Here is a 27,690-nt window from a genome sequence, read left to right as displayed (position 1 = left end):
AATGCCCACCATTAAAAACTTCTCAAGGGCTATAAAATTATTGGATCAATATGATATTTGTGTTTTCCTCCGTCTAGGTCAGCGTGGCCTTAATAAGAGGTTGGATGGCAAATAAACATTATAATTAGCCCTAGGAATATTTCAGCCATGGATGTTATAACCCCGCTGTGAGCTTCAGATCTCTTCATTATTTGTTTCATGTCCTAAAATGAGCTAGCAAAATGAATTTACAATGTTGATATAAAACACATATATCACGGTAGCCCCACAGTGCCTGATACATCACCACACCACCTCTTAATCCGCCTCCAATGGATTGTATGGCATAAACACACCACTGTGGACGCTCTCCACAATTGCGATGATTTTATCTGTGGTGGACTGGAAGTTCCATCTTAACTGCTCGTCATAGTTCAGTACCGACTCGTTTTGCCTACTGACGCTTTCAATGGCCAGTGGTTATTCTGTGGGCTCCACCATGATGTATGTGCTTTATTAGTCCCGTCTATCCACTTTTTCATGTCATTTTAGAGCATGATGTTAAAATTTAGGTTGAGGAAAAAAATCTCATGTCGACCACTCCCAAGAAAACAGTGGCGATTGAGCGGCCACCACTAAAAACCTTTTAGGTTTCAAAAGTTTTGGATGAAACTGATATTTCTCTATTCCCTTCAATCAGGTCTGTGTGACTTAGTGAACAGGTTGATGGAAAATAAACACCATAGAGGGTCCTAAGAAGTTTTTAATGATAGGCATTCAATCACCACTGTTGTTTTTTTTTTCCTTCGTGGTGTGGTCTACTTCAGGCTTGGATTAATTTCATTTTTGAGCCAATATTCTAAAATAATCTGAAAAAATAAATAGACAACGTGGATAAAACATATATATCACGGTGGCCACACATATCACTGTTAAGTAGCAACCTCGCCAGCATCCGTTTAATCCACCCATGTGTTGCCAGTTGAATCCGCGTGGATTAGGAGGTGCTGCCAACCCAACTCAAGCGTAGGTGTGTTGATGTGTTGGGTGCCGTTGGGACCAACGAAGTGTATGTATTTTGTATCCACGCCGTTCATCTCTTTATTGAGATCAATTTACAGCATTATCCAAAAAATAAAAGAGATAGAAAGCTCAAGTGGACCACACCACGGGAAACAATGGTTGTAATAACACCTAGCATTGAAATCTTCTTAAGGCCCACCGTAATGTTCATTTGTCATCTAACCTGTTGATAATGTCACTTGTAAGGGAAAACACATATATCAGCCTGGTCAAAACTGTTGTGGCCCCAGGAAGTTTTAAAGGTGGGCGTTCAATCACCACCGTTTCCTGTGTGTGACCCACTTGAGCTTCATATCTGATTCATTTTTAGATCGTTGCCTTAAAATGAGGTGTCAAAACTGATGAACGGTGTAGATATATTACAAATAAATCATATTGGTCCCCAGTGCCCAACACATCCACGCACTACCACACCACCGCTGGGTGGTCTGATCCGCGTTCGTGTTGAATTGGTATTATTACATTACTCTTGGGCGTGGATTAGGTGTGACCCGGCCTCAACGGTGCAGCTCTTACTGTGGGGCCTACCTTGATTTATGTATTCTGTATCCACGTCCATCAGTTTTTCTAAATCATTTTATGGCATTATCTAAAAAATGAAGTGGATCCAATTATCAGGTGGACCATATCATAAGAAACAGTGATGGTTGAACCCCTGCCACACATTTAAGTTTCTGTAGTGTTTATTTTACCATCCCATGTGTTGATAAGGTCGGATAAGCGTGATGAAGGGAAAAAGAAAAACAAATATTAGTTCAATCCAAAACTTTTGGTGGTAATGCTCAACCACCACTATTTCCCGAAGTATACTCCACCTGATAATTGGATCTACTACCGTTTTTAGATAATGCTATAAAATAATATGAAAAAATTAATGAACACCGTGGATACAAAATAAAATATGGAATAAATACATCCATGGATTAGGAGATTTTAAATTCACTATCTATTTTACACCATAGAGTAATTGAGGATTTTGATTCTAAGGATTTCAAATCCGCTGAGAAAGAGGAGGTTTGAAATCCAAGATGGAACTTATGATTACATTTTAAAATCCCCTAATGAGTCATAATGTGTAATATGTGCATTACTAAGCTACTAATCTATTAGGCATGTGGTCTATCGATGATATCCTAAAGCAATTAGATTATCAATTATATCAGTAGTATTACTTCAATAAAATATTTTATGCAATCCAAACATTGTCTATGTAAATTAATGTTTAAAATTTATTGGTTAGTGGTTCGAATGTGATCTTAAGCTTGTAGTTTATCTGGGACTTTAAATTTCATCCTTTTTTTGCTAAAGTATATATTTCAATAGACTTACCACGATCATTGTGTAAACATTACACACACACACACACACACACACGTTAATTAGAGATATTTAAGTTGATTTAATAATTAAATTTAAACTCCTCAAATATATTATACTACTTTTTTTTATTATAATGAATTCTAAATTTAGGTTGTCAAATATAATAGAAATATTTCAAATATAGGGTATTTTATATCCAAATATAAGGGCCTGTTTAGGAGAATGGATTTGGAACCCATGGATTTGAAGTCCTCGTATTGTATTTGTCACCCTTGATTCATAATCAACTTTAATACAAAAGTAGCTATGCATAGTATATTTACATGGGTTTGAATTTAATTATTAAACCAACTTTAATGTCTCTAATTCATGAGCGTATGCAATGTTTGACACAATGATTGTAATAAGCCGTTCAAATATATTTTTGCCCAAAAATGATGGATTTTCAAGTCTTGAATGAGCCACAAGTACAAGATCACGCAACTAACGATTTTTAACCATTGATTTATATGAATAATGTTTGGACAATGCTAATCATAGTATTGAAGTAATTATAGTAATGCAATTGAGAATTTAATTATTTTAGGTATCATTAGTGAGCCATATGTCAAATAGATAAATAATTAAGTGACACACATATTATACATGTAATTCTTGGAAGAAATTTAAATGTAATCGAAGCTTTTAAGGTGGATTTCAAACTCTTTACCTTGGTGTCAAACAAAATCCCCTCAGTCCACGGTGCCAAACGACCCCTAAGGGCCCATTTGGCCCGGTGGATTGGAAGGGATAGGAAGGGATTGTAAGGGATTGGAAGATATAACCCCGGGATTGGCCGGACATGCCGAACAAACTCGGTGAACCTCTCTCGGGTTATAGCAATCCCATAGATCTTAACCAATCCACTGACATCACCATCATTACCTTAAAATCCATCCAATCCCTCCTAATCCCGTTCAATTTTTCCTGGGACATGTTTGGTTGGAAGGATTGGAAGGGATTTGAAGGTAAAATCTCGAGATTGGCCAGGCGTGCCAAACAGACACGGTGCACTTGTCCCGAGATATAGCAATCCTATTGCTTTACCGACAATCCACTGATGTTGTAATCATTCCCTCAAAACATGTGCAATCATTTGTAAAACCATTCAATACTATTCAATCCCGCCTGCCAAACGAGCCCTAAGTAGAGCTGGGCATCGGAGCAAGTCGAGTCGGATTGGGCCCAACTCGACCAGGTCCGAGTTCTGCATGGCCTGACTCGAACTCGGACAGATCCGGGATCGAGTTTAGGTCCTCTGACCCAATCTGATCCTAAACCCTCCTGACCTGAACCGATACGAGTCCGAGTCGGTCAGGAAAACCGAGTCGGATCGGATTGGCCTAGGTTCGGATGGGTTTTTTTTTTTTCTACACTTTCACACGGATGACTTGATTTCTAGGCTCTGTTGGCCAGTGTTCTATAAGGTGAAAAAGGTAGATGTTGCCTGGAACTTTTGCCTAATTAATCTCTCCCTCTCTCAGGTGTTGATATGCTCATGAAGGCAGTGGGAAAAGATTGCACGTCATTACTCGGTATCCTTTGTCTGCTCTGAGTCTGAGTCTCATTGGCCCCAGTATCATAGATTTTTGTCTCCAAGCCAAATTTCTTCATATTTTCTAGGGGCATGATTTCGGAGCTTGGTAAATATTTGGGTGGAAAATACTTTATAAGAAAATGACGTTTTCCTTGATTGGTAGTTCACTTTCTACCAGAACATTTTCTAAGGATGTATTTTCAAAGTACCCCCCTTTTTTTGTCTCCAAATGCTTACTTGGAAAATAACTTTCAAAGAAAATGTAACCATTCCCTATTATTTTCCACTCTCCCAAACTTGTTTTTTTATCTCCAATGCTTTCTTGGAAAACAACTACTAAAGAAGACGTCATTCTCCCCTTTTATATTTTCCACTCTCCCAAACTTGTTTTTATCTCCAATGCTTTCTTGGAAAACAACTACTAAAGAAGACGTCATTCTTCCCTTTTATTTTCCAAGCTCCCAAACAAGCCCTAAAGAAAATTGAAAGTACCACTTGGAGCTTTTTCCTTACCATCAGTCCCAGGGATCATTAGGCTGGTGCATGTGGTGTTAGCCAAACCCTGTACACAGGAAATGGAATCTTTAATTTTCTGTTCTAGATAAATACCATGCCTAGGTGAATGCCGATTTCTTGCTGGAGAAGTGCCTAGTGGGCATTCTAGATGATAGCCGATGAAGGACAACCACAAATCATGAACATCACTGGTCCAGATCTTGGAATCTTCGGGCGAGATAGTGATGGACGGTGGGGACAGTGACAGATGGCGGGCGCTGAAGAAGAAGAGGAGACTAGAAAGGAGTAGGGTAGGAAAAGACAAAGAAGATCTGGAGACTGTTTGGTAGGGTAACTGTAATGACCCGAAAAATTTCGTGCAAAGACTCGAATACTACCTCAAATTCCTTAGAAGTTTAATGTGGGTTAATTAGCGTTAAACTCGATTGCTTGTGAAATTAGCACTAATCACTTTAAATTTAATCTGCAGGACTCAAAACCTGTAAAATCATTAGCGCTATATTACCCTGAAATCTAGGATTCAACGCTAAATCCAGTTGCTCTCGGGAGTACTTGGAAACTTTGTATCGGACCTAGACCGCGCGTCGAAAGTCCGATAGCGACGATCTTAGACAATTATAATCTCTTTGTTGGGCTTGACCATCACCTCAAAAATCAAGTCCAGATGATGTCCTGTGTCGATTTGCTTGAGTCCGGAGTAAAGAGTGTGAGAAAGCTGAGAAATTAAATATGGATTTATGAAATCTGAGTCGTGTCGCTTGCGCACCGATTCTAAGCTTTCTGACCATTGGATTCTGATCTAAATTTACCCTCGGATCAGGAAAGATGGCCCAAGCATGTCATAGTACTTGTGGACCTGATCGAGTTTCGGTGACTGTTGAATTGAGATTGGTCCGCCACGGCTGATCTGTAAATCCGATCGGTACTAAAACTCAGCCTGACCTAGATCCATGGTCAATGAGCTTAAGTCCGACCGCACGTAGAGAAAGGACCACCAGAAGTGCTCCGTTGGACCGATATAGACTCGATTTGGTTATAACCTAAGTATACCTTGGCCCTGGGGCTATTTTCATCAATGTTAGGCCTATATAAAGCCCTTAAAACCCTCACTCTTAATTCCATGCGAATTTTCTAACCCTAACTAAGAGAGAGAGAGGAAAGGAAAGAGAAAGTGAGAGAGAAGCTGGTAAATCATCTTGAGATTCTTCCTTGTTATTCTGCATCCCTAACCATCACTTCTGAATCGTTATTCCGACGATTCTAAGTTCATTCTTGGGTAAGTCAATCAAACCCTAATCTGTGTTAGAGCTTAGAATAGTCTAAGTATTGATGTAGCTCATTTCTATTCATGCCTTAGGTTTTCTAGTCGCTGTTGACAAAGACTTATCGTCTGAATCGGATCTGTGCACATTTTCTGGTTTAAGGTGCGTACTATATTGGTATAGGTTATGGTTTTCAAGGCTTTCAATGTCGGTTAATGATTTATTATTGTTGTGGGTGCAATTTCACATGCCAAATGCGATGTTTATATTGTGTTCCTGATATATATGGGATATATTGAGAATTGTGTATTCCTTTTATATGTAGAAAGCATCGTATACGTATGAAATACGAACTTGTGTTTGCCATGATTAATTGTCGTGTAATTGTACTAGTTGTATGTGTATCAACTCCTTGGCGAAAGGAATTGTCCAAATGTGTGTTATCACCAACATATGTCATGTATGTTGGAATATGTAGTCTAAGTGTTTGTAGAAATGTCTGAATGATCAAGTGTGTATTATATTATCCTGTTTATGGGTGTTGAGAAGAGATTCTCAACTATCCTATTGGTGTGTATGATTTCCTACATGCAATTTATATTCTTTGTTGCTTAACTTCAAGTACTACTTATGTGTAAATCCATATTAAGTTGATATTCATCAAATGCTTCCATATTATATGATTAGAATTGTTGTTCCGTTACTGTTCTAAATTGTTTGTATGAATATCTGTTATAATTGAAGATATTTGGGACTATGAAATAGTCCAGAAAATTGGTAACAAACCTTGAGTTCGTGGCCGAGGTTGTTTTCGCCACGTAGGACGTGTTTGACAAAACTGAGTCGTATTAGGGTTGTCGACAGTGGTTTGACCACATGGAGTGTTTGCGCACTCTATGTCGTTCAACTCAACGTGTGCTTGTGCTAGTCGAGTTCGTCAAGCAACCTGATTGTCTCGGTGGATGTACACCATGTATGGACGCTATTGCTTGAATCTATGGTACCAAACTTACCAATGCAATCCCGTTAACCATTGTACCTTGATCCGCTAAGACTCATAAGCCGGGCATGGTGGTATGGGACACCGTGGTCGAGCTGTCGGCCTACGCTGGGGTGACGAGCCTCCCCGTAGTGACCAGTGAGCACACCAGACTTGTGAGCCGCTTATGGTGGAATGAGATACTATATTCGTGCTATCGGCCTACATTGATTGGTGACGAGCCCTTTGTAATGACCTCGAGCATACCTTGCTACTGCATTGAGGCGACGAGCCTTAGGGTAATAACTAAGGTATGATAGGCATGCATTGATTGGTGACGAGCCCTTTGCAGCGACCTAAAATCATATGATCGTATGAGATTGTCTAGGACTAACGACCCTAGAATGGATCATTGTTTGAAAATTGATATGAGGGAGGTACCTTAGCTTCTCAATCCTACTGTATGAAAAGGACTAATAACAACTTGGTAATCATGTTCATGCACCGCATTGCATGTGCGTTGGCGTCGTTGGCACTGCGGGAGGTTGTCATGCGTACCGTAAGATGAAGACGCTGAGGGAGTGCAGGCGAGAGCATGCATCATTTCTATATACATCCTTGCATTAACAAGAGTAATTAGGACGTGTTTGATTGTATTGCCTTATCATTACTGCTTGATTGATTTGATAACATATTAACTTTTGATGTATAGTTCCACTGAGTTGATCACTCCTTCCCATATTCTGTGACGGTGTTTCAACACCAACCAGACTCTGTCTTAGATGCAGATGATGACCCGACCCCTGAGGCAGAGCAGGAGTATGAGGATGATGAGGACGCGTTTTCTTTTATGCAGTTCTCAGGCGGGTTCATGTGAGTCATATCCTGATATACGGGGATTCTAGGTTTTCTTTGTATTTGTAATAGATGATGTCATTTTGATACTTATATTTTGAAACAACACTCGTAATTATGACCTGGCAGAGTATACATATTTCAGGGACTTGTACATGTACACATATGTTTCTTTAAGTCTTCCGCTTGTGTCTTTCACTTATCCTTGAATTATGTTTGTAATTTGGCTTAATCTATTCCATGTTTTATGCACTCATACAGACAACATACATTCATCATTAAATATGTTGCATAAGTGATGTTTTGAAACTCGGGAGCTGAGTTATGCTCGACCCCCGAATTTCAGGGCGTTACAGTAACTTGGTAAGAAAGAAAAGAAGTGCGCTCATTCTTCGGTTGGTAGGGTAACTTGGGAAGAAAGAAAAGAGGGGTGGGGTTAGGGTAAAAAGTCAAAAAATTATTTATAGTACCCACCGGGTCAGGTTTGTTCGGTTCGGGCCGGATCCATTCGGTTCGGGTATCCGAGTCAAGTTGGTCTGGATAGACCTCTATCCGCACCGGACCCGAAAAACAAACGGATCTGGGTGGTCAGACTCGATCAGGCCGATCCAAGCCGTCGGTTCTGTTTGGAACAGTATCGAGTCGGGTCGAATCGGGTCAGATCCACTGAATCGGGTCCCAAATGCCCATCTCTAGCCCTAAGGTACTTTATATCTAGTAAAATTTTAATGGATGGCATTTCAAATCCATGGTTGCAAATGTAGCCTCAATTGATTGATGGTCGGTGCTCTGTGGGCCCCACCATGATATATGTGTTTCATCCATGCCCTCCATCTATTTTTAAAGTTCATACCACGACATGAGACCAAAAATGAAGTATATCCCAATCTGAAATGGAACACATTATAGGAAACACTGTTGAATGAGGGTCAACCATTAAAAATATTTTGGGGGCCATAAAAGTTTTGGATTGAGATGATTTTTGTTTTTCCTCTTCATCTAGGCCTGTATTACTTAATAAACAGATTGGATGTTAAATAAACAGTACATTGGGCCTCAGTAGGATTTTAATGATGGATATCCAATCACTATTGTTTTCATGTGGTGTGGTCCACCTGAGATTTATATACCTCTAATTTTTGGAGTAAATCCCTAAAATGGTCTTTAAAAATGGATGAACGTAATGGATGAAATACATACATCATGGTGGGGCCCACAGAGCATCGATCAGGGGGAGTAGCCAATCCGTTTCCGCTCAAGCACGGCTGCGCCCGTGATGGATCGCATCCACTGGAAGTAACCCATCCACCACGTCAGCGAATAGTTAACTCTCCGCAGCCGATCTTTCAAAATCCGAGTGGGAGTGATAGACCAGAGAGAGAGAGAGAGATGGGGCAGCATGATCAGACGGTGAGGAACGCAGAGAAGCTGGTGGAGAGGGCCATGAAAGGGAACGATGCATCACACGACGCTGCACACGCTTTCAGAGTTAGAGATCTCGCTCTCTCCTTAGCTCACGAGGAAGGTCTTCCTTCTCCTCATTCCATGTTCGTTGTAAGCCTTTTTACTTCTTTCCTCCATTTCTCCTCTCTACCTATTTTTCTCTCGTTACAAGGGATTCGATTCTTATTATCTCCCCCTGCGAACGTTATCAATTCACCTCCTCCAATTTTAATTAGGGCCTCTTTTGGATTCGCTCAAATGTAAAAAATTAAGGAAACGCAGCTTCCGTGAAAGCAGGCTTTCGTTGCTTGTTTTTTTGTAAAATTTCCTGGAAACACCATTTCCACTTCCATCCTCTCTACTGCAAAATGTTCACTTTTCATTTCCTTAACCTGAATTCCAGAAACCCAAATTTCAAGAATTTAAGGAAAAGGAGAGGAAACGACATCTCTCTCTCTCTCTCTCTCTCTCTCTCTCTCTCTCTATATATATATATATATATATATATATGATGTGAGAGCGGATTGCATGTGACCCCGGGCTGTATGGGGCCCACAGAGATGTCTGTGACAAATCCACTCCGTCCATCTGTTTTTAAAGACCACAATAAGATAGGATTCTAAAAATCAGGCAGATCCAAATCTTAGGTGGGCCACCACAAATGAAACAGTAGGAACGGAAATGTCCACCATTGAAACCTTCCTGAAGCTGACCATGATGTTTATATGCCATCCAAACCGTTCATATGGTTATTGCCACTCAGATAAACTGTAGGAACAAATATCCTCCTGATACAAAACTTCTAGCACCCCAGCGGTTCAATCTCCACTGTTTCTTGTTGTATGGGCCGCATGAGTTTTGGATGTGCCTGATTTTTAGATTCCTATCTTATTGTGGTGTTTAAAAACAGATGCGTGGAGTGGACTTGTCACGCATATCTCTATGGGCCCCACATAGCCTCGGCACGGGTATGTCTTTATGCCCAAAGGCACATGCAATCCACTCTCCTATAATGTGCCCCACACGTTGCCACATTTTCCACCGACCATCTTCGAGTGTGACACGTGCTACCGCCCATCTTCAAGCACCCACATGTTTTGCTATCCATCTTAAAGTGGCACACATGTGCCAATGTGCCACATGCGTGCAATACATGCCATCAACCATCTTAAAGCACTCCACACATGTCAATGTGCCATGTGCTCCCGTCCATCTTGGGTTCTTCAAGTGCCCCACATGTACTCCACACGTGTCGATGTGCTAGCAACATGTGACATATTGACAATTATTGCTAAGTTTTAATTTAATTAAGATATTTAGTTATTAAGCAAGCTTCGGTTGAGTCAAATTCAAAAAGTAGTTTGTTGGGAAAATTTCTTTTGTAGAGTTATGGTGTTAGTAGGATTATGAAATACATACATAACATATATGTAAAAGTTTTTTTTTTTTTTTTCACACGCACCCACACACGCCGTAGTGGGATTTCACCACCTATGGGTATCGAACCCAAGACCTCGTGTTGAAACTCCTCAGAGTCCACCATTGAGATAAGGACTCGAACCCAATGTAAAAGCTCTCTCTTTCTTTCTCTTTTCTTGTCCTTTTCTTCCTTCTCCATGGATACCATGCCCTTCCTCTCCATAGCATTGCTTGTGTGACTTTCTACATGGTATCAAAGCCTCAAGGTGAGTAGATTGGTTGTGTGACATTTTTTCACTTCCATTGCGTTAGATCTCCTACTTTCCTACTTTGCAAATTTCTTTCTAGCGTTGGTATGCTCGATCATGTTGATATTGAATGCTATTGTTCTTGAAGTTCTTATGACAAAGAACTATTGAAAAGTGTGTCTACAAAGCTATTTGATGGACCCGGGCCTTTGGGATATCATTGAGGTAGCAATCCCAAATTGGTAGTGAGCCAAGCAAGACTTGTAAGTTGGATAATGGGAAGGTTCTACGTGTTATCCGAATCTCTTGTGCATAAGATATGATTTACTTTGTTAGGGAATTGGATTTGGTGAAAGAAGTGTGGTATCGCTTGGCTATCATGCACATGAAAGCGAATGTTGCTAGGAAGGCATTTTTGGAAGCAGAATTGAGGGAAATCAAGCAAGGCAACAACTCTAGGATGGAGTTTTCTCGACAAAGCGAAGGATCTATGTGATCATGTGGAGGGAATTGACATCAAGATGGAAAATGACACTTGAATTGTAATCATCTCGAAGAATCTAGAAACCGAGTTTGATGCTTTGAAAGTGTTAATTCAACAAGATAAGCTGCCTATGGAGAAGGCTATGAGTATGTTATTACAAGAAAAAGGCTCTTCTAGAAAGTTGGAGATTGGCGGCTCAAAATGGTTCTAGAAAAGTTGGATACAAGCAATGATTCTTTGTTTTCACAAACGCATGGTTAACCCTATGGAAGGGAAAGAAGTCATGGCTTTACAAAGAATTCTCAAAAATTTCACCAAAATCACCAAATCATCAACAATCGCAACCACCCGCCACCAACAACAATCGATGCAATTCTCAAAGAAGTATAAGCTAAAATTGAGTTTAAGTGTTACAAAGGCAGAAAAAGCAGGCACTATGCAAAGTAATGTAGAGTTGATGAAGGAAACTAAATTGTTGAAGATAAGCAAAGAGATGGTGAAGAGAAGCTCTTTGTGCAATGCAAGCTTCAGAATTAGGTACAAATGAGTGTTAAATATATTTGGCGTACTTGAATGACCTGTCACTAAGAGAAGATCACTAGTAAAGATCTAGCATCGAGCGTATCAGATTTTATCAGTGGAGATGACACCCCCTTGAAGTCGAAGGTAAGGGTAGCATCACCCTACAATATTCTAATGTATTGCACATGCCAAAGCTATGAAAGAAAATCACGTCCATATAATAACTTGTAGATCAAGGCTATAAGGTTATGTTTGGTGGCGGAGGATGGGGAATTCTAGTGAAGGATGATGGTAGGATTATTGGACATGGAAGGTAGCTGGGTCAATTATTTACACTTACATTGGAATTATCTTTTAAGAATTCCTCGTTAGAAGTTGCCAATTTGTAGCATATGAGATTAGGTCACTATAACCTTCAGCGGATTAGGAACATATTAGGAAAGAGAGTTGTCACTAGAATGTCGACTATAAAGTATGATCGAAATCACGTGAGGCATGTGAATTTGCAAATGTGACACGTCATCCTTTCATATAGTCCGTCATCACAACCCATTATCTGCTTGAAGTTATTCGTAGTGATGTTTGAAGACCAAGTCCTATGGAATCCCACATGCATTTAGGCACTATATATATATCCCTCATTAATGAGTTCTCACATTATACTTTGATTTATTTTTTATCTCAGATTCGAAGTATTTGAATGCTTCAAAGAATTTAAAGCACTTATGGAAAATCAATTTAATTGAAGAATAAAAATTCTACGAACTAATAATGGTTGAGAGTATCTATCCAATGATTTCAATGCTTTTCTAAAAAGCACATGCAGTCAAAAGGCAGCTCACTTGCCTAAGAATGCCATGGTAAATGGGATTTTTAAGAGGAAGAACTGTCATATAGTTGATGCAACTCGGGCTATGATGAATGAGAAAATTTTGCCTAAAGTGTATGCAAGTGCACTTGTTTGTCAATCACTTTTGTTAGTGTGTCAGACTGTCAGTAAGTCGGTTGAGCCATTGGAAGCTGAAGACCGAAGATACATGAAAACTTGGAGCATTAAGGAGTGAGGAAACAGGTAAATTGAGGTGCTTTGGTGACCCTAACCTTAGACCCCTTTAGGTCCAAAACAACCTTAGCCTCTAGATGATCCATTCCCCAATAAGTAAACCTTTGTTTGATCATCACATAGCCTTGGGATCTTAATTTGATCATAATTAGATAGGTGCAAAGCTCTTGTAAATACATAGCCCAAAACAATAGTTTTTGAGTGGATCTCAAACTTATCGACAGGCCATCGATGAGACTCGATATGATCAAAGATCTCCATGATAGAATCGAAGAAACAATCTAGCAAGCAAATTGTAAATTCCGGGATTTTCTTGATGGGATCGTAGACCAGTTCGATCCTATCGAAGGCTCGTTCGATGCTATCAACAGAGCTGTTAACTAGTCGTTTTATAGCCGTTGGAAACTTTTTTTTTTAATAACATGGGCATTCAGTTCTTGGGCAAAATGATGGTGTTTTGGTGTAATTAGAGCCTAAGTGATTCCTCACTCAATTTCCCTCTCCCAGACTCCAAAACCAAAGGGTTCCATGTCATCTTTCATGTGATTAACTACTCTAATGAGCAATCCAAGCTCCATTATGAAGATGTATATGAACTCCATTTTCTAAAGATTAGACACAAACCTATAGGTAAATTAGTGTCTAAATATTCTTTAGAACACTCATCTAGGTGAATCCCTACTAGGTACCAACTAACATTATTAGTTGTACGAGATTCAATCCAACTCCCATTACCTTAGTATCTCAATAGGAAGATCATTGCCGGTAGCCGATTCAAGGAAGCGGAAGAAGATCGACTTCAAGGATCGGGAGAGCACAAGAGAAGCGGATTCAAGAAGTGAAGACGCATCTCAAGACGGGGCTTAATTTGATAAGTAAGGTTGTCAATTGTAAGAGTCCATATACTCTTTCCTTGTGTAGGATTGAATATAAAGTTTGTGACCCAAACTCAAATGTCCTTGTATAGAACCGTCTTCGGCGGAAGTGTACGTAGGTTCTTGTGTAGGATCGCCACCAGGCATGGGTGCTTATGTGTTGGTTTCCATGGGAGCCTCCAACGCGAGTATACACAGGTCCTTGGATTAGGATCGTAGTGGTTATTAGGTAGCTGATAGAAAACCAACTAAGTCCCCACAGGAGTTACCAACACGGTTGAGTACCTGTAGGTCTTTGTGTAGGACCGTCACCGACATGGGTGTGTACGTGGTCCACCAGCATGGGTGGAAATGTGTGCCACCAACATGGGTGAGTACGTATAGGTCTTTGTGTAGGACTGTCACTGACATGGCTATGTACGTGGTCCACTAACAGGGGTGAGTATGTGTAGGTCTTTGTGTAGGACCGTCACCAACATGGGTGTGTACGTGGTTCATCAACACGGGTGTATATGTGTGTAAGTACTTGTGTAGGCCTCCTACGGGAGTGTATGCTTGTAAAGGTTAAAAGTGAACCTGATTTAAAACCTCCGAGATAGTGAAATCTAGTACACTCGAGGAGAGTGTATTCGCTAGGAGTGGAGTAGACAAGTAACCAAATCACTATACATCGTTGTGTTTGCGATTGCTTATGTGGATGCATGCCTATTCTTGCTTGTAATTGAATGTGCTTAATTCATATGCTTGCATGATTAGAATGTATGCTAGGTACTTAATTTGTAGTACACATAATTGATATTTCATGTCTCACCACATAGACTAGTAACTCAATTAGTTGAATCATTTGTCGTTTATATACTTGGACCCACTTAGCTTAGAAGCCTAAATGTTAACTGACTTATTAGTTGAATCGGTAAATTGTTTTAATTATGAAAATAATTTTAAGTGGTCTTATTCACCCCCCTATAGGACTTTGCCGTGAATCTAAGCCCCACTAAGCTTCGTCATGCCGTGGCAAACAATCTACGCAATTTTAGTGTATGTGATTGAGCCATGCATACTGTAGTGTGCTTGATTAATCGTAATGCCATTGTGACTAGGTACGAACGTCCTACATCAAATTCTTTATAAGGAGAAGGTAAATTTAATGCATCTACAAGTGTTTGAATGTGTTGCTTATGTGAAGCGTAATGATAAAAATTACGACAAGCTTGATGAGAAGGCCACGAAGTGTATTTTCTTGGATATTCATATGATAGAAATGTATATTGGTGTTATGATCAATGTTTGTGATATCGACATTATCAGTTGATGTATCAGCCGATAATGTCAATATTGCACCTGGCTGATATGATATACATAACAGGGTGTTCCAAAACGATAACGGTGGTCGTAACGGTCACCACCATTACCATTATGATACGGGCCGTAACGGCCCCCATATCGGCCGTTACAACCCTTTTTTATTTTTTGAAAAAATTGTTATAGGATCGTTACGGGACCGTTACAGGGCCTTTACAACCTGTTTTTTCTGTAACGGGCGTTTCGACCCCATAATGTGTAGTGGTTATGACCATTACTGTTACGTAACCGATTTTAAATACCTTGATGCACAACTATGATAAAAAAAAATTCTTGTGCCGTGGGAAATATTGCAAGATATCCCAAGATATTGATGATATTGCAATATCACGCAAAATATCAAACCCCCTCTTTATATATTTTACAATGTATCAACAATATTGATCAATGCTGTGGGAAAAAAACCCAAAAAATTGATTTTTTGAGAGAGGAGAATGAAAGAAAAAAGAGAATGAAAAAAAAAAACATGTGTGCCGTGTCGCGATTCTTCATCTTTTTCTTCTCCTTCTTCTCTTTCCTCTCTCTCTCTCTCAAACTGACACACTCTCTCTCTCTCTCTCTCTCTCTCTCTCTCTCTCTCTCAAACTCCAAGAGTAATTTTGAAATAAGGAAACGAAAAAAAGGGTCGGCGCATCACCTCACCTCGTGTTAGGCGATACATGGAATAGGTGACTTAGGTGGGCCCCATCTAGATGTTTATGTGAAACCCAACCCATTCACCAGGTGTGTCACCCCATGTTACATCCAGGGCCCGAAAATCAGCCCTATTGTGATTAGGTGGACCACTTGATTGGGAACAGTGTACGTGCAATACTGATGGGGACATCTCGCGCACACGCACGCCCCCCTTACACACGTACGCAAGGAGGGCCCCACCTTCGATCTGGATCGATGACGACATTCATGGAGGGCCTCCTAGTTAGAGGACTGTGTTTTGGTTCCTTGGGGTAGACCCGATCATCATGTCAATCCCATCATTGGATCTCATGATCGTGGCCCACTACCCTAGGTGACCTAGGACTTTGAGTTTTGCTTATTTCCATTATTAGGAACATCATGAACGGTTTAGATTGCATTGATTAGTTGTTATTTTTTATTACAGTCTTTAAGTAATAGTATGTACAGGTTTTTCTTATAAATAGGCAACCCCTTGTTAGGGGTGTACATCGAGTCGAACCGAGTCGAGCTGGCCTCAGCTCGACTCGGCTCGGCCACTAGCTGACCTCAGCTCGAACTCGACTCGGCTCGGTCCTCTAGCCTGACTGGCCAGCTTGGCTCGGTTCAGTCAGCAGCTCAGGTCGAGTTCGAGCCAAGATCGAGCTGAGTTCGCCATTGAGGCATTTCCACAAACACCTGAACTGCAACATCAAAATCCCACTGTTTTACAAATAGAGGCAATGGTTTTACAGGTATTTTATCAAACACCTTCTAAGCAACATAAAAACCAAGAAAAACAAAGAGAAAAGGGGTATTTGTTTCATGTACATACCTTCCTTGCCACCTGCCACATTTCGTTTAGTCATTTTATCAAATAGTTGGTGAGCAACATCAATGGCAAAGTAACGGAGTCATCGAACTGGTTCGATCCAAGTTCGATTCGAGCTGGATTCGATCCGAGTCGAGCTGGGGCCTGCTCAAACTCATTTTCGAGCTCAAAAAATCAACTCAACTTGGCTCGAACTGAGCTTCGAATCGAGTCGAATTAAGCTTTTTCGAGTCGAGTCGAGTCGAGCAAGCTAACCGAGCTAGCTCGGTTCGTGTGCACCCCTACCCTTTGTAGGGTTTTTTTCAAAAGATGATTAATAAAATTCTACGTTTCCTTGCTTCTCTAATTCTCTGAGTTGTGGAAACCTAATTGGGTGCGAAACCCTCCCTTCTTTGAAGGGTTAACTACCGTGGTACAAAGCCACACCCATCCCAAATCGCCTCCATCTCCTACCCTCCATATTCCTCTTCTCCTACAACCATCCCCTCATCAAATCCACCCACGTTTGCAGCTAATCTTTCCCTTATAGCAGATTTCCATAATCTGGCCCTGGAAGAGGGTTGAAACTTCGGCAGAGCACCGTGTTCAAACCGATCATCTGTTTGGCCTGAAATTTGGAGGGAAGGTGGCCTATCCCTGGCAGACTAGGCCCTAGCTGGCCGATTCTAGATTCGTGGGCCCCACACGTGTGTGGGCAGCCATCCACGCACGTGCGTCAGGCCGGTTTTCTGTCCACACGTGCGGGCTGATCGCAAGTTCCCTCTCATCTCTATTTCACTTCTTTTTTGCATTGTTTCCGTAACCCTAACCCTAGATCATCTCAAATCCCCAAGTTCTATTCTACTTTTGAAACCCTAGGTTTTCCCGAATTGAAACGTGAGAATCCTTTGGATTGGGAAATAATACTTTGCATGTGTGGATGAATCTACTATCCTTTGAGCATTGTTTGGTGTATAATTTTTAATTGATGTGTAGGCTTGGAACCTTGTAGATTTCCCTTGTTGAATGCTTGACTTTATGTGGGATGTGGAATTATTGTGATTGTTTCTAAATTATTATGATCTAAAGCCTGAAATCTTGCACATCATATCTAATTTTTATGTCCTGCATCAAATGCTTACCCTTCAAACTATTTTCCTTGGTGTGGTCCATGTGAAAAACAGATGGGCCTAATTTTTTGGCCCCATTTCTAAATTTTATTGTGATGCCTAATGGTTGGAGTGGATTTTATATAACCATCACGATGGACCCTGTAAAAATCAAGGTTGGACGTCTCTTTACCAACCGTTTCCTTTAAGGTAGCCTACCTGAATCACAAGTCAACCTGATTTTTTTTCCCTAGACCTAAAGTGGGATTACACATCTAACGGTCGGAGTGGATTTCACATACCGCATCACGGTGGGCCTCGAAAAATTGAGGGGTGGCGTCCTTTATTTGAGCTAATATATCGAAAAAAATAAATCTTATAGACCCGTTGATTTTTTACGGAGCCCCCCTTAATATGTATGTGAGATCCACTCCAACCATTATGTGTAATCGACATTAGGTCCAAGGCCAAAAAATTAGGCTGTTCTATGATTCAGGCGGGCCACACCAAAAGAAATAGTTGGTGAAGATACGTTCACCCTGATTTTTATAAGGTCCACCGTGATTATTATATAAAACCCACTCCAACCATTAGATGCCATAATAAAATTTAGAAACGGGGCCAAAAAATTAGGCCCATCTGTGATTCACATGGGCAGTGGGCCACACCAAGGAAAGTAGTTTGAAGGGTGAACATTGCCTGTACACTGTTTCGAATCGTGTGGTCCACCTAAATCACGGATGAGGCTGATTTTTTAACCATGGGGTGACATACCTGGTGTTTGGGGTGGATTTCATATAAACATCACGGTGGGGCCCACTTGAGATGCTAGGATTCCTATTTTCTATTTAAAAGCATGCACAAATTGGACATGTGTATGGTGCACTTACAACACTTATATGCATGCACTCAAAAATTGTATATGTGTCAGATATTAACTCAAATCATACCAATTAAATTGTGGAACCACTATTGCTAAGTCACAGTCCCAAAATCGGATTGTTTAAATGATCCTGACCTTTGATTCGTGGATACTTGTTTATTGAAACGGGACCATTGAATGTTTTTCACTCTTGACTGTCCACGAAATGTCATCCTAGCTCATCATTAGATGAGGAAATAATCCTAATTTTCGGATTATGAGACATAATATGACAATTTAATTTCAAATGCTTGTACACGCGTGCAATTTTTAAAAATAATCAATTGATTGTGTTTTTATATTAGTTGATTTTGAATATAGTTGCATCGTTTTGTTAGACAACGCATATTTTAGGACCCTATATAATGAAAACTTATTATGATGTTAATGATGTCTTTTTTAACATGTACTGAGGTTTCATTGAAAATTTCGACCAATTTCCCAATGTTTCCCAAAAGCAATGAAACATTACACGATATATCCAATATTTCCTATGTGATAACTGTGTGTTTCCGTATCTCAAGGGTGTGATACATCCATTGATACTGATACTGAAAACATTGGTTAGAAAAACAGTTACCATACATTGTAGGCTGTTATCCAAGAAAAGGACAGCTGCTAATGAGAAAATAACAGCCATTTTTTAATGGCCATCTTTTTGTTACAGTGTAGAGTGACATATCCCCTTCTTAGTATAATGGGTGTTATGTTGTTCTCTAGATTCAGGATCTTGCATCTGGACATCATAGGAACTGAATTCTTAAGAGAATTGTTGTGTTTGGATAGTTTTCCTTCTACTCCCCCTCTCTTAATTTTTACCTTTCTAAATCTCTTATTGTTTTCCTTGTCAGGTAGAGCTTGCAGCACTTCTGCATGACATAGGTCTGTCCTTCTCTATCAGTTTATTTATTAATTTCAAATACATTATTTCTTTCCTTTAGCTTTTCATGGCATTGATGTAATTACTGGTTGGGTACACTGTTGCAGGAGACCACAAATATGTGAGGTGGGTACATTCATTGCTTGCTTAATCTTGCACAATTTTGAGGAACTCTCTAATTACAGTTAATCTTTTTATTAGATCATACAAGCGCGTGTTTTGTGTTACTCTGTTTTTTTTTTTTCATTATGTGTTCTTGAAAGATTCTATTTATTCGTTACATTTCTCTCTTAATTGCATAAATTTAAGGTGGACGAGATTTTTCTTCCTTTTCTGTGTAATTTTGCATGTTTCCATACCTTGTGTATCCCTTTGATTTTCACATGTGATATGGGTGTTTTCAAGTTGTGATCTGGTAGAATATTATTTTTTAAAAAATTTCTTTTGTCCGTCAGTTTCACATTTTTTTGGAAGGTTGCCACTATTTACACACACCCTGATGGAGAAAGATACCCAATACTTTTGGTAATACAATAGTACAAAGCTGTACTATTGTATTACCATAAGCAGAAGATAAAGGTTGCATTTATTAATCAAGAAGGGTGCCCATATCAATTCCTATTGAAATTGTTCAGTTGGGTGTAGGGAGCATTCTGAGGAGGCAATGATGGTTGAGAGGTTTCTTGAGGAGGAGGGGTTAGAGGAGAGCTTAAAACAGAAGATACTGGGGATTATAAAGGGAATGGGTAAGCTTCAGTCATAAAGGATTTGGAGTATTAAACTTTCATTACTTTTCTTATTTAGTTCTCATTAAGGGCCCGTTTGGATACCACCAAATAAGTTACTTTTTCTACTCACAACAGTAGATAAGTGACTTATTTGAGATATGTTTGGTTTATGACGAATTATAAGCAACTTTTTGACTTAAAGTTACTTAATCACTTCAGCTTAATAATTAGAAAACAAGATAAGTTCCTTGAGGCATAAGTAGCTTATATTAAGTAACTTATGATCCAAACACCCCCCTAAACGTCAGTTTTAGGTAGAAGAAGGCACTGTCTTTTTATGTGAGCATGTATATCAGCATTTTACCTTTATTCATTCAAAAACATTATTTAACTTAGTCAGAAATTGGTCTTTGCATTTCTGAATTCGACTTGACAAAGTCAATGGAACTGAACTTTTAGTAAACGAGGAATTCTATCATTCTCGACCCAAGGATATGCGCCATGTCCTGAACTTTCAGATGGTACAAGTGTAAACCATGGTTCAGTAATCCGGACCATGTTTTGGACAAGGCCCCACTATGGATGGACTATGCCCCAAAAATCTCCTCAATAGGACAGTCATAATCTTCCAATTTGTGTCCTGCAAATGGATGCCCTGAAACAAATCCAGCAAATGATGCCCATTGAACTGGAAAAAGGCCCAGTTTTGTGGCTATGGTCTTCATGTCTTGGTAATTTTCGGGAATGGTCCATCCAAGGTGGGGCCCTGATAGACAGGTAGTTTGGATTCCCAACATGGACCCAACTAGTACAGACTAGAAACTATGCATTCAGCACAAATCCTTGGTTCAAGGATCATATGATTTCTCTTGGAAAAATTTGGTTCCCGAAATCATTGACTCAGTTGTTTCTTGTCACCATTTTTGGTTTTTAAGTTTAGTTTGGACATGGAATTTTGGGCATGTGAACCAAGCTCTCTCAAATTATCAGCAATTTCAAATATTTCTTTATTTTTAGTTTTCACGAATATCCAGAATTACATGTGCGTGCTGCTGTCAATACTAAAGTTTAGATTCTCAATGTAGTACTTGAGAAACTTGCCGAGAGGAATCAACTCAATGGAGACTTGGGTCTAGTTAAGGGGGCACCTCATTGTCCATAGCACTGAAGAACTCATTGATTGTTCAAAACCTGGAAAATGTCTGCCCTAACGTTTTTAAAATGGAAAAACTCGATTCTGTACTTGAAGACTCAGTTCAACTCCGACCTGAGCTTGCATCAAGTCAAAGTCCAGTTTCAAGATCCTTAACCTCGTAGTTAGCATATGTAGGTACTGAAAATTGACCCCATCAACCTAGGACTAGTTGCACTCATGAGTCAGGACAACCACACCTTAGTTGTACAACACTGCAACTATACCTCTACACTAATACATATTTACCTTAGGTCGTATATAGAACTGTTAATTTAAAAGTACACATCAGCTTGATTCCACAGGGTATGCATTCATTCATACGGGCAAATGGTTGACAACATCAATAAATAGGACAATTCTTTCAAATTTTTTCCTTTTGTGGGTGGGGTCCCCTCTGCAGACCATAGGATGTGATGAACAGCTTATTTTCACTCTCCTCTTTGGTGTGTTCAAGTAATTTCCTTTGCAATCTACAAGATATGTTTCACTGGAATGAAGACGGAATCAATTTTTCTTCGTGATTGTGAATATTCACCCCATAAATTATCCGTTGGTAAGATAACCATGTTGGGATTCTCTCAGAAACCCAATTTATGACCATTATTCTATTTTCAGAATCGTAGTTTGTTCATCCTTTTGCCTTCTATCAAAATATTTGTCAGACTTGTCACTAAAAATATCGAATTTTTTTACCAGATATTGAGTAGGATTCCATTTGCCTCGGTTACTTTGTCTCTCTAGCCTCACCGTGTTTTCTCCATATCATTATCCATCTCATCATTTTTTTTCCCTTTGTGATTTCAAACAATGCAATAATGGGTATTGTTTGCCTTCTAATTTTCAGGTTTCAAAGATGAACTTGCACGTACTGAATTTGGCAAATTTCCCCTAGAGTTTGGGGTTGTTCAAGATGCTGACCGACTTGATGCAATTGGGGCTATTGGTAAGTTTTATGGTTCAATGCTGTTGAAAAAGTTTAACCTGTGATTTTTATAGACATTATGAACTCATAAGGTCCACAGCAGGTCCAAAACTTTCAGTGTGAACACTGTTACCTTTCAGTTGTTGCTTGCTTTATTTACTGCTGTTCCTGAGTTGTGGACCATGTTCAATTCCTACCTTTAAATTAAAAAAACACCATAATGTTGCACGGGAGAGCATCTTAGTCTGTTCTCACGTCTTATTTCTATCATTCGTTGTTATGCTTGCCATTTTTATGCTATTTAGTATATATGTATGTTCAAGTATTTATTGCAAACTTTGCTAGGCCCACACGTCTGTGCAATAAAGCTGTTGTACACGCCACACATGTGCCCACATGGAATGATAGGTCCAAGATCCAATCCATCCATCAGAACAGTGCCACTATGTTGATGCCCTAGACCAAGAACTAGGTTGATCAACTGGTCAGGTGGGCTACATTTTGCAGAACTAATGTACAGTTCTAAAAGGATTGGCTGAAGTGTTCTAACCCATCCATCTGTTTCCAATACTGGGGCCACATACTGAGTGGACCAATTTATTTTTGGAAAAACATGTAGAAGGCCGGACTGACATGATGGATGGAGTGGATCTTGCACCTATGTGCCATGCTAGCACATGTGGCGTGTACATGAGCAGTATTGTACACGCATTTGTGCTTAGCAAAGCTTATTTATTGCATTCTTCATTTGTAGTTTTTTCTGTTGGCATAGGTATTCTTGTCTTATTTCTCGATTAATAATTTTCTTTCTATTGCTGCGCCTGCAAGCTATGCTGCTTAGGTAGCATATGCATGTCAGTATCTGAGATGGGTATGGAGTGAAGAACTCGGAAAGTAGCAAAAAAATAGGATTCATGGGATTCCATGTATGTTTTCAATCTATTATGACAAGTTGGTATATAATATATTGCAAAGCAATCTTGAGTAAATAACATAACAGCGGGTTATAATGATTGTAAATTGGGAGGTATAATGGATGATGTAAGCCTGATGTTTTACTTTCTATAGCATTGTATTGAGAGGTTGGGTTTAAAAGCATATGGGCTTTGTTCGTATGCACACATGAATTGCGAAGATTCAATTTAATGAAGATGTGGATCAAGAAAAAAAGATTCAGTTTAATCAAGAGCAAGTGACAATTTAATGATGTTTCTTACTTTTCATAGTGAGGAAATATCCCTCAAATTGCAGGTACATTTGTTATAAATCCAACTCGAAATAAACATAACTGCAATTTGGAGCCTGGTCCTCCAATATGACTGCTGAGGAAGGAAATCACCACTTTGGTTATTTCCATGTTATCGAACTAATTACTGCATTTCAATTCGGTAGTGTATGAGAACCACTCATGCAAGTTAGTGTTTTGTACAAAAACTGAAAAAAGAAATCCAAAAGTAGCACGTGTAAATCAAAGTGTTGGAGCAAGTGTAAATGGGGATGGATGTACTTTTTCCTTCCTTTTGTCATGGTTAATCCTTACACATTCCCTATCCTTATCTAATCATGTGCGTTCGCTGCATTTAAATCTGTAACTGGGTAGATCTATTCTTATTGATTTCAGGAATTGCTCGATGCTTTACATTTGGTGGAAGTAGGAACCAAGCATTGCATGATCCTCAGATTCACCCCCGATTGAATTTATCGAAGGAACAATATATGAAGAAAGATGAGAAGCAGACCACTGTGAATCATTTCCATGAGAAGCTACTGAAGCTGAAGGATATGATGAAAACACAGGTATCACTGGAAAACATAACACATGCTCGTTATATTGATGAGCTTTTGCAATCATGTAGCTAAGCACTGTAGAGAGCGCTGTATTCAGTCATCCATCTAAACACATTTGCATGCATGTATTTGTTATGGGCATATTAAATAGAATATGGTGTTAAAATTTGTACATGTAACACGTGTACAAGACCCAAGCTGATCACCCAACTGACCCCAACTTAGATGGGCTAGATTCCAAAAAATCACATGGATAGGACTATCCTAACCATTCATATTAAGGACTTTTGGGGAAAGTAAGTAGATGGGAGATGTCAACCAAAACTCTCTCTCTCTCTCTCTCTCTCTCTCTCTCTCTCTCTCTCTCTCTCTCTTCTTCTTCTTCTTCTTCTTCTTCTTCTTCTTCAGAGAGTGCTTTTTTGCCTTGTCTTGGTTGCCCTAGCATCTCGTCTATAATTCCCCTCCTCAGATGGGTTTGGGCTTTCATCGTTGGACGTTGGCCAATCATCCCTCAACCTATGGGCGACCTGTGGTCATCTTATGTGGAAAGTTAGCATGATGCTCCATTCTTGAGGATGGCCCTTGTGGGGCATCAAATTGTCTCTCAAGTCCCCAGTTAAATTATCTCCTTAGCTTTTAATGTAAATGTGTTTGCATTGGATATCTTAAATACACCCTAGAAAGCCAATTCATTTCTTATGTCCACTTAAGACCATTAAGATTTCTTGAAATCTTTTGCCCTTCATATTCATGAAACCCCGTCATGATGTCCACGTATGGAACCCCTCTGTATATTCATTTACTAATTTGTTCTGTTGACGTAGATTCCAACATCTTTAATAGAGGTCATGGGCATAAGTGGCCGGTAGGAACTTCCTTTTTATTTTTTTTTCCGATCTTTTTCCAAGAATTTACTTTCTTATCTTGACAAATGCGTTCGGCTCAGAGGTTGTCCCACCAACCTAACACGTGGCTGGGAAGCTTCATAACTGCTAATTTAACATGCCAATTGTTTGTGATCCTTGTACTAGAACACCTTTTCCTCTTGCTTAGCTAATTGAAGTCCTCAATATGCAACAACCATGAAATTTCAGATTTTCTACCTTAATTCCGAGCTTCTGTCATGTTCCAATAATCGAAGAATTCGATCATTGTGTCTCCACGTGCTCCAACTTTGATCTCCGAATTCCCTTCATGTCAGAGCTCCCCCACTGTATTAGTGAGAGAGTGTGAAGATTAATTGGATTCTTCCTATGTCACACCCTTTGAAGCCATTAAGAGATGATGTAGAGTTGAAAATCCTCCAACGATCATCCCCTTTTATACAAAAATGGTGTAACTCAATTATTGATTCAATGAGATATCGATACCTGAATTGCAAGAATGGTTAAAAGTACACCTACAAGAATGTTTGAGTAGAGGAGTGAGCAAATTTATTGAAATTAAAATTTCTCCTTACAATGACTTAAAACAAAAACCCAACCATTAGACCGATTTCAATTCAATTAGTTTCAAAGCAATCTATAATTTATCTAAGATAACAACTTCCTAAGAACAAAGATTTGGCCTAAAATAGCAAAAACAAATCTACTAAATACCCCCAAAATCTTCAATCATATCTTCCACATCAGTCCCCCTAGCTTCCACAAATGGCATGTGTTCCTGAACATTTAGGCCCAAATCTTGCAACAAACAGCCCAAAATCAGCACATGATGGGCTCTATTGCGGGTCATGTGCCTACATTACTAGTTTACAATCAATGGTGGAGAACAATTTGACCCTGATGCAGGCTGCTTCACTTGTGCACATGCATACATGTGTGGAGTGTATACATGTGCTACTGATATGACTGCAGAATAATCTAGTGCTAAGATATACCAAGTAAAAATGTTTTATGCGTTCTAAACTACGTATGTCATACCGATTGCCAACCACAAATGCATAACTATAACAATTATTTAGAATTACAACTCACCCCTAGTTACATGCTCATTATTCTCTGAATACTTTGCCATGGGAACATTGATGCAGCTGGCCAAGTGCATGCGCGGAAATGATGCAAATTGTCACTGCATCCTTATTAAGGGGTGTCCACTTTGATTTTTTATTTTTTTTTAAAGCACTTCATTTGGAGTTTGTGACGATCACAATAGACATTCAGCAGAGTGAAGTCTGTTAAACCACCTCCTAATCACTAGTCATCTCGTTACTTCAAATACAAGAATCAAGAACAATGGCCATTCTGCTGAATATGAATATAGTAAAATTCCAAATGCACCCTTAATTTACAGATTGCGAACTCTTTGTTGTTTTATAGTAGTATATTCTGCCGACTCTGAGTTTCATTCATCAAGTCAATATGGAAGACACCACAATTTGATGAAGTCAGGGTTTATACTTGTTGATCTTAGCCAAAATGAGTCGACTCCACCTAGTTCCAGATGCAAGTTTTTGAATGTTGCTAAATGCTGGTATTGGCAAGCTTCTTTGACAAACTTGTGTGGATAGGCAGCCAAGACAGAGGATATGGTAGAGCTGGTTGTACCATAAGTTAGAGCCCCAATGAGTGTTTGTCATGTGGTATTTAAAAGCACTTTTCAAAGATTTCTCCTGAATTTTTTTTCCCCTAAAAAGTGCAATGTCACAACACATACACTTGTTGGGGCCTACAATATTATGGTTCAACCAGCTCTACTGTATTATTTCTTGGCACCAAATGAGTTCACAAAGACCTTGTGAGATATTCGTGGACGTTGCTATCTGTATGTGTGTATTAACTGTTGATAAAATCATTTCCCTAAATCTTCTTCCTTCGTTTGACTGGTACCTTTGGGTTTTGTGGGTGGTGAAAAATTCGGCAAAGAGAGATGATACAGTAGAGCTGGTTGAACTGTAATAAGATAGAGCCCAATGAGTGTATGCCATTTAACATTTAAAAGCACATTTCAAAAACTTCTTGAGGATTTTTTTCCCTGAAAAGTGCGATGTCACATGGCATACACTCATTGCATCTCTCTTATTATGGTTCAACTGGCTTTACTGTATTTTTCTTGCCCGCAAATGAGTTTACAAAAACCTTGTGAGAAAAGTGAGGACACTGCTACCCGTACATGTATTGATGAAATCATTTCCAAAAACCTTCTTCCTTAATTTGACTGATACCTTTGGGTTTTGTGGGTGGTGTAAATTTCAGGCTGGTAAAAGAAGGGCTGAGAAAAGGCACAATTTCATGCAGGATTTCTTAACAGAATTCTATGAAGAATGGGAGGGAAGAGCGTAAATTGGGTAAAATTCCTTTCCGCATAAGAACATCTCTGATGTTTCCATTACTTTTCTGTGATGAAACATAGAAGGAATTGCATTCCTACATGGGTTTGTTATATTCGAAACTAAAGAGAGAACAGTAATGGGTACCTGACAGGATATGTACCTGATGTACTTTATCTACCAAATAAATATCTGGTAATTACTATAGCAAGTGTTGTTGAAACCCTGTAAATACAATTAAAATCTGACTATGTGATTCTAGTTGGATCGAAACTTGTTCACGTTTCAGCTTGAATCTCTTGCAGCATTTGAATGTACCACCCAAATTGTGGTTGGCTGGGCTTCCCAAGCACCCTTAAGGGCCTGTTTGTTTTTCAATTCATGGGGTAAATGGGCAATTATTATTTACCTCCCTTTGACAATGACT

The 27,690-nt window shown here is 39.4% G+C and overlaps 1 protein-coding gene across 1 annotated transcript; it reads left to right on the top strand.

The window, feature by feature from the left end:
* The first annotated feature begins 8,859 nt into the window (after window positions 1–8,859).
* Window positions 8,860–27,558, top strand: LOC131242930 (uncharacterized). The gene is made up of 7 exons (XM_058241910.1): window positions 8,860–9,124; window positions 19,334–19,364; window positions 19,470–19,488; window positions 20,008–20,108; window positions 22,130–22,228; window positions 23,829–24,004; window positions 27,190–27,558. Exons 1-7 carry the CDS (start codon window positions 8,960–8,962, stop codon window positions 27,274–27,276), a joined length of 678 nt encoding a protein of 225 aa, XP_058097893.1. The 5' UTR covers window positions 8,860–8,959; the 3' UTR covers window positions 27,277–27,558.
* Window positions 27,559–27,690: the final 132 nt, after the last annotated feature.

This window comes from Magnolia sinica, chromosome 4, assembly GCF_029962835.1.
Source record: "Magnolia sinica isolate HGM2019 chromosome 4, MsV1, whole genome shotgun sequence".
Taxonomy (NCBI): Eukaryota; Viridiplantae; Streptophyta; class Magnoliopsida; order Magnoliales; family Magnoliaceae; genus Magnolia; species Magnolia sinica.
The sequence above is the reverse complement of the archived record's forward strand: the minus strand, read 5'-3'. Positions and strand labels throughout refer to the sequence as shown.

Excerpts from the sequence above, each read along its gene's own strand:
- LOC131242930 (XM_058241910.1), top strand. The coding sequence starts at position 8,960 with ATGGGGCAGCATGATCAGACGGTGAGGAACGCAGAGAAGCTGGTGGAG. Across the intron at positions 9,125-19,333 it reads CTCCTCATTCCATGTTCGTT|GTAGAGCTTGCAGCACTTCT; the intron begins GTAAGCCTTTTT and ends TTTCCTTGTCAG. Across the intron at positions 20,109-22,129 it reads GGGGATTATAAAGGGAATGG|GTTTCAAAGATGAACTTGCA; the intron begins GTAAGCTTCAGT and ends TCTAATTTTCAG.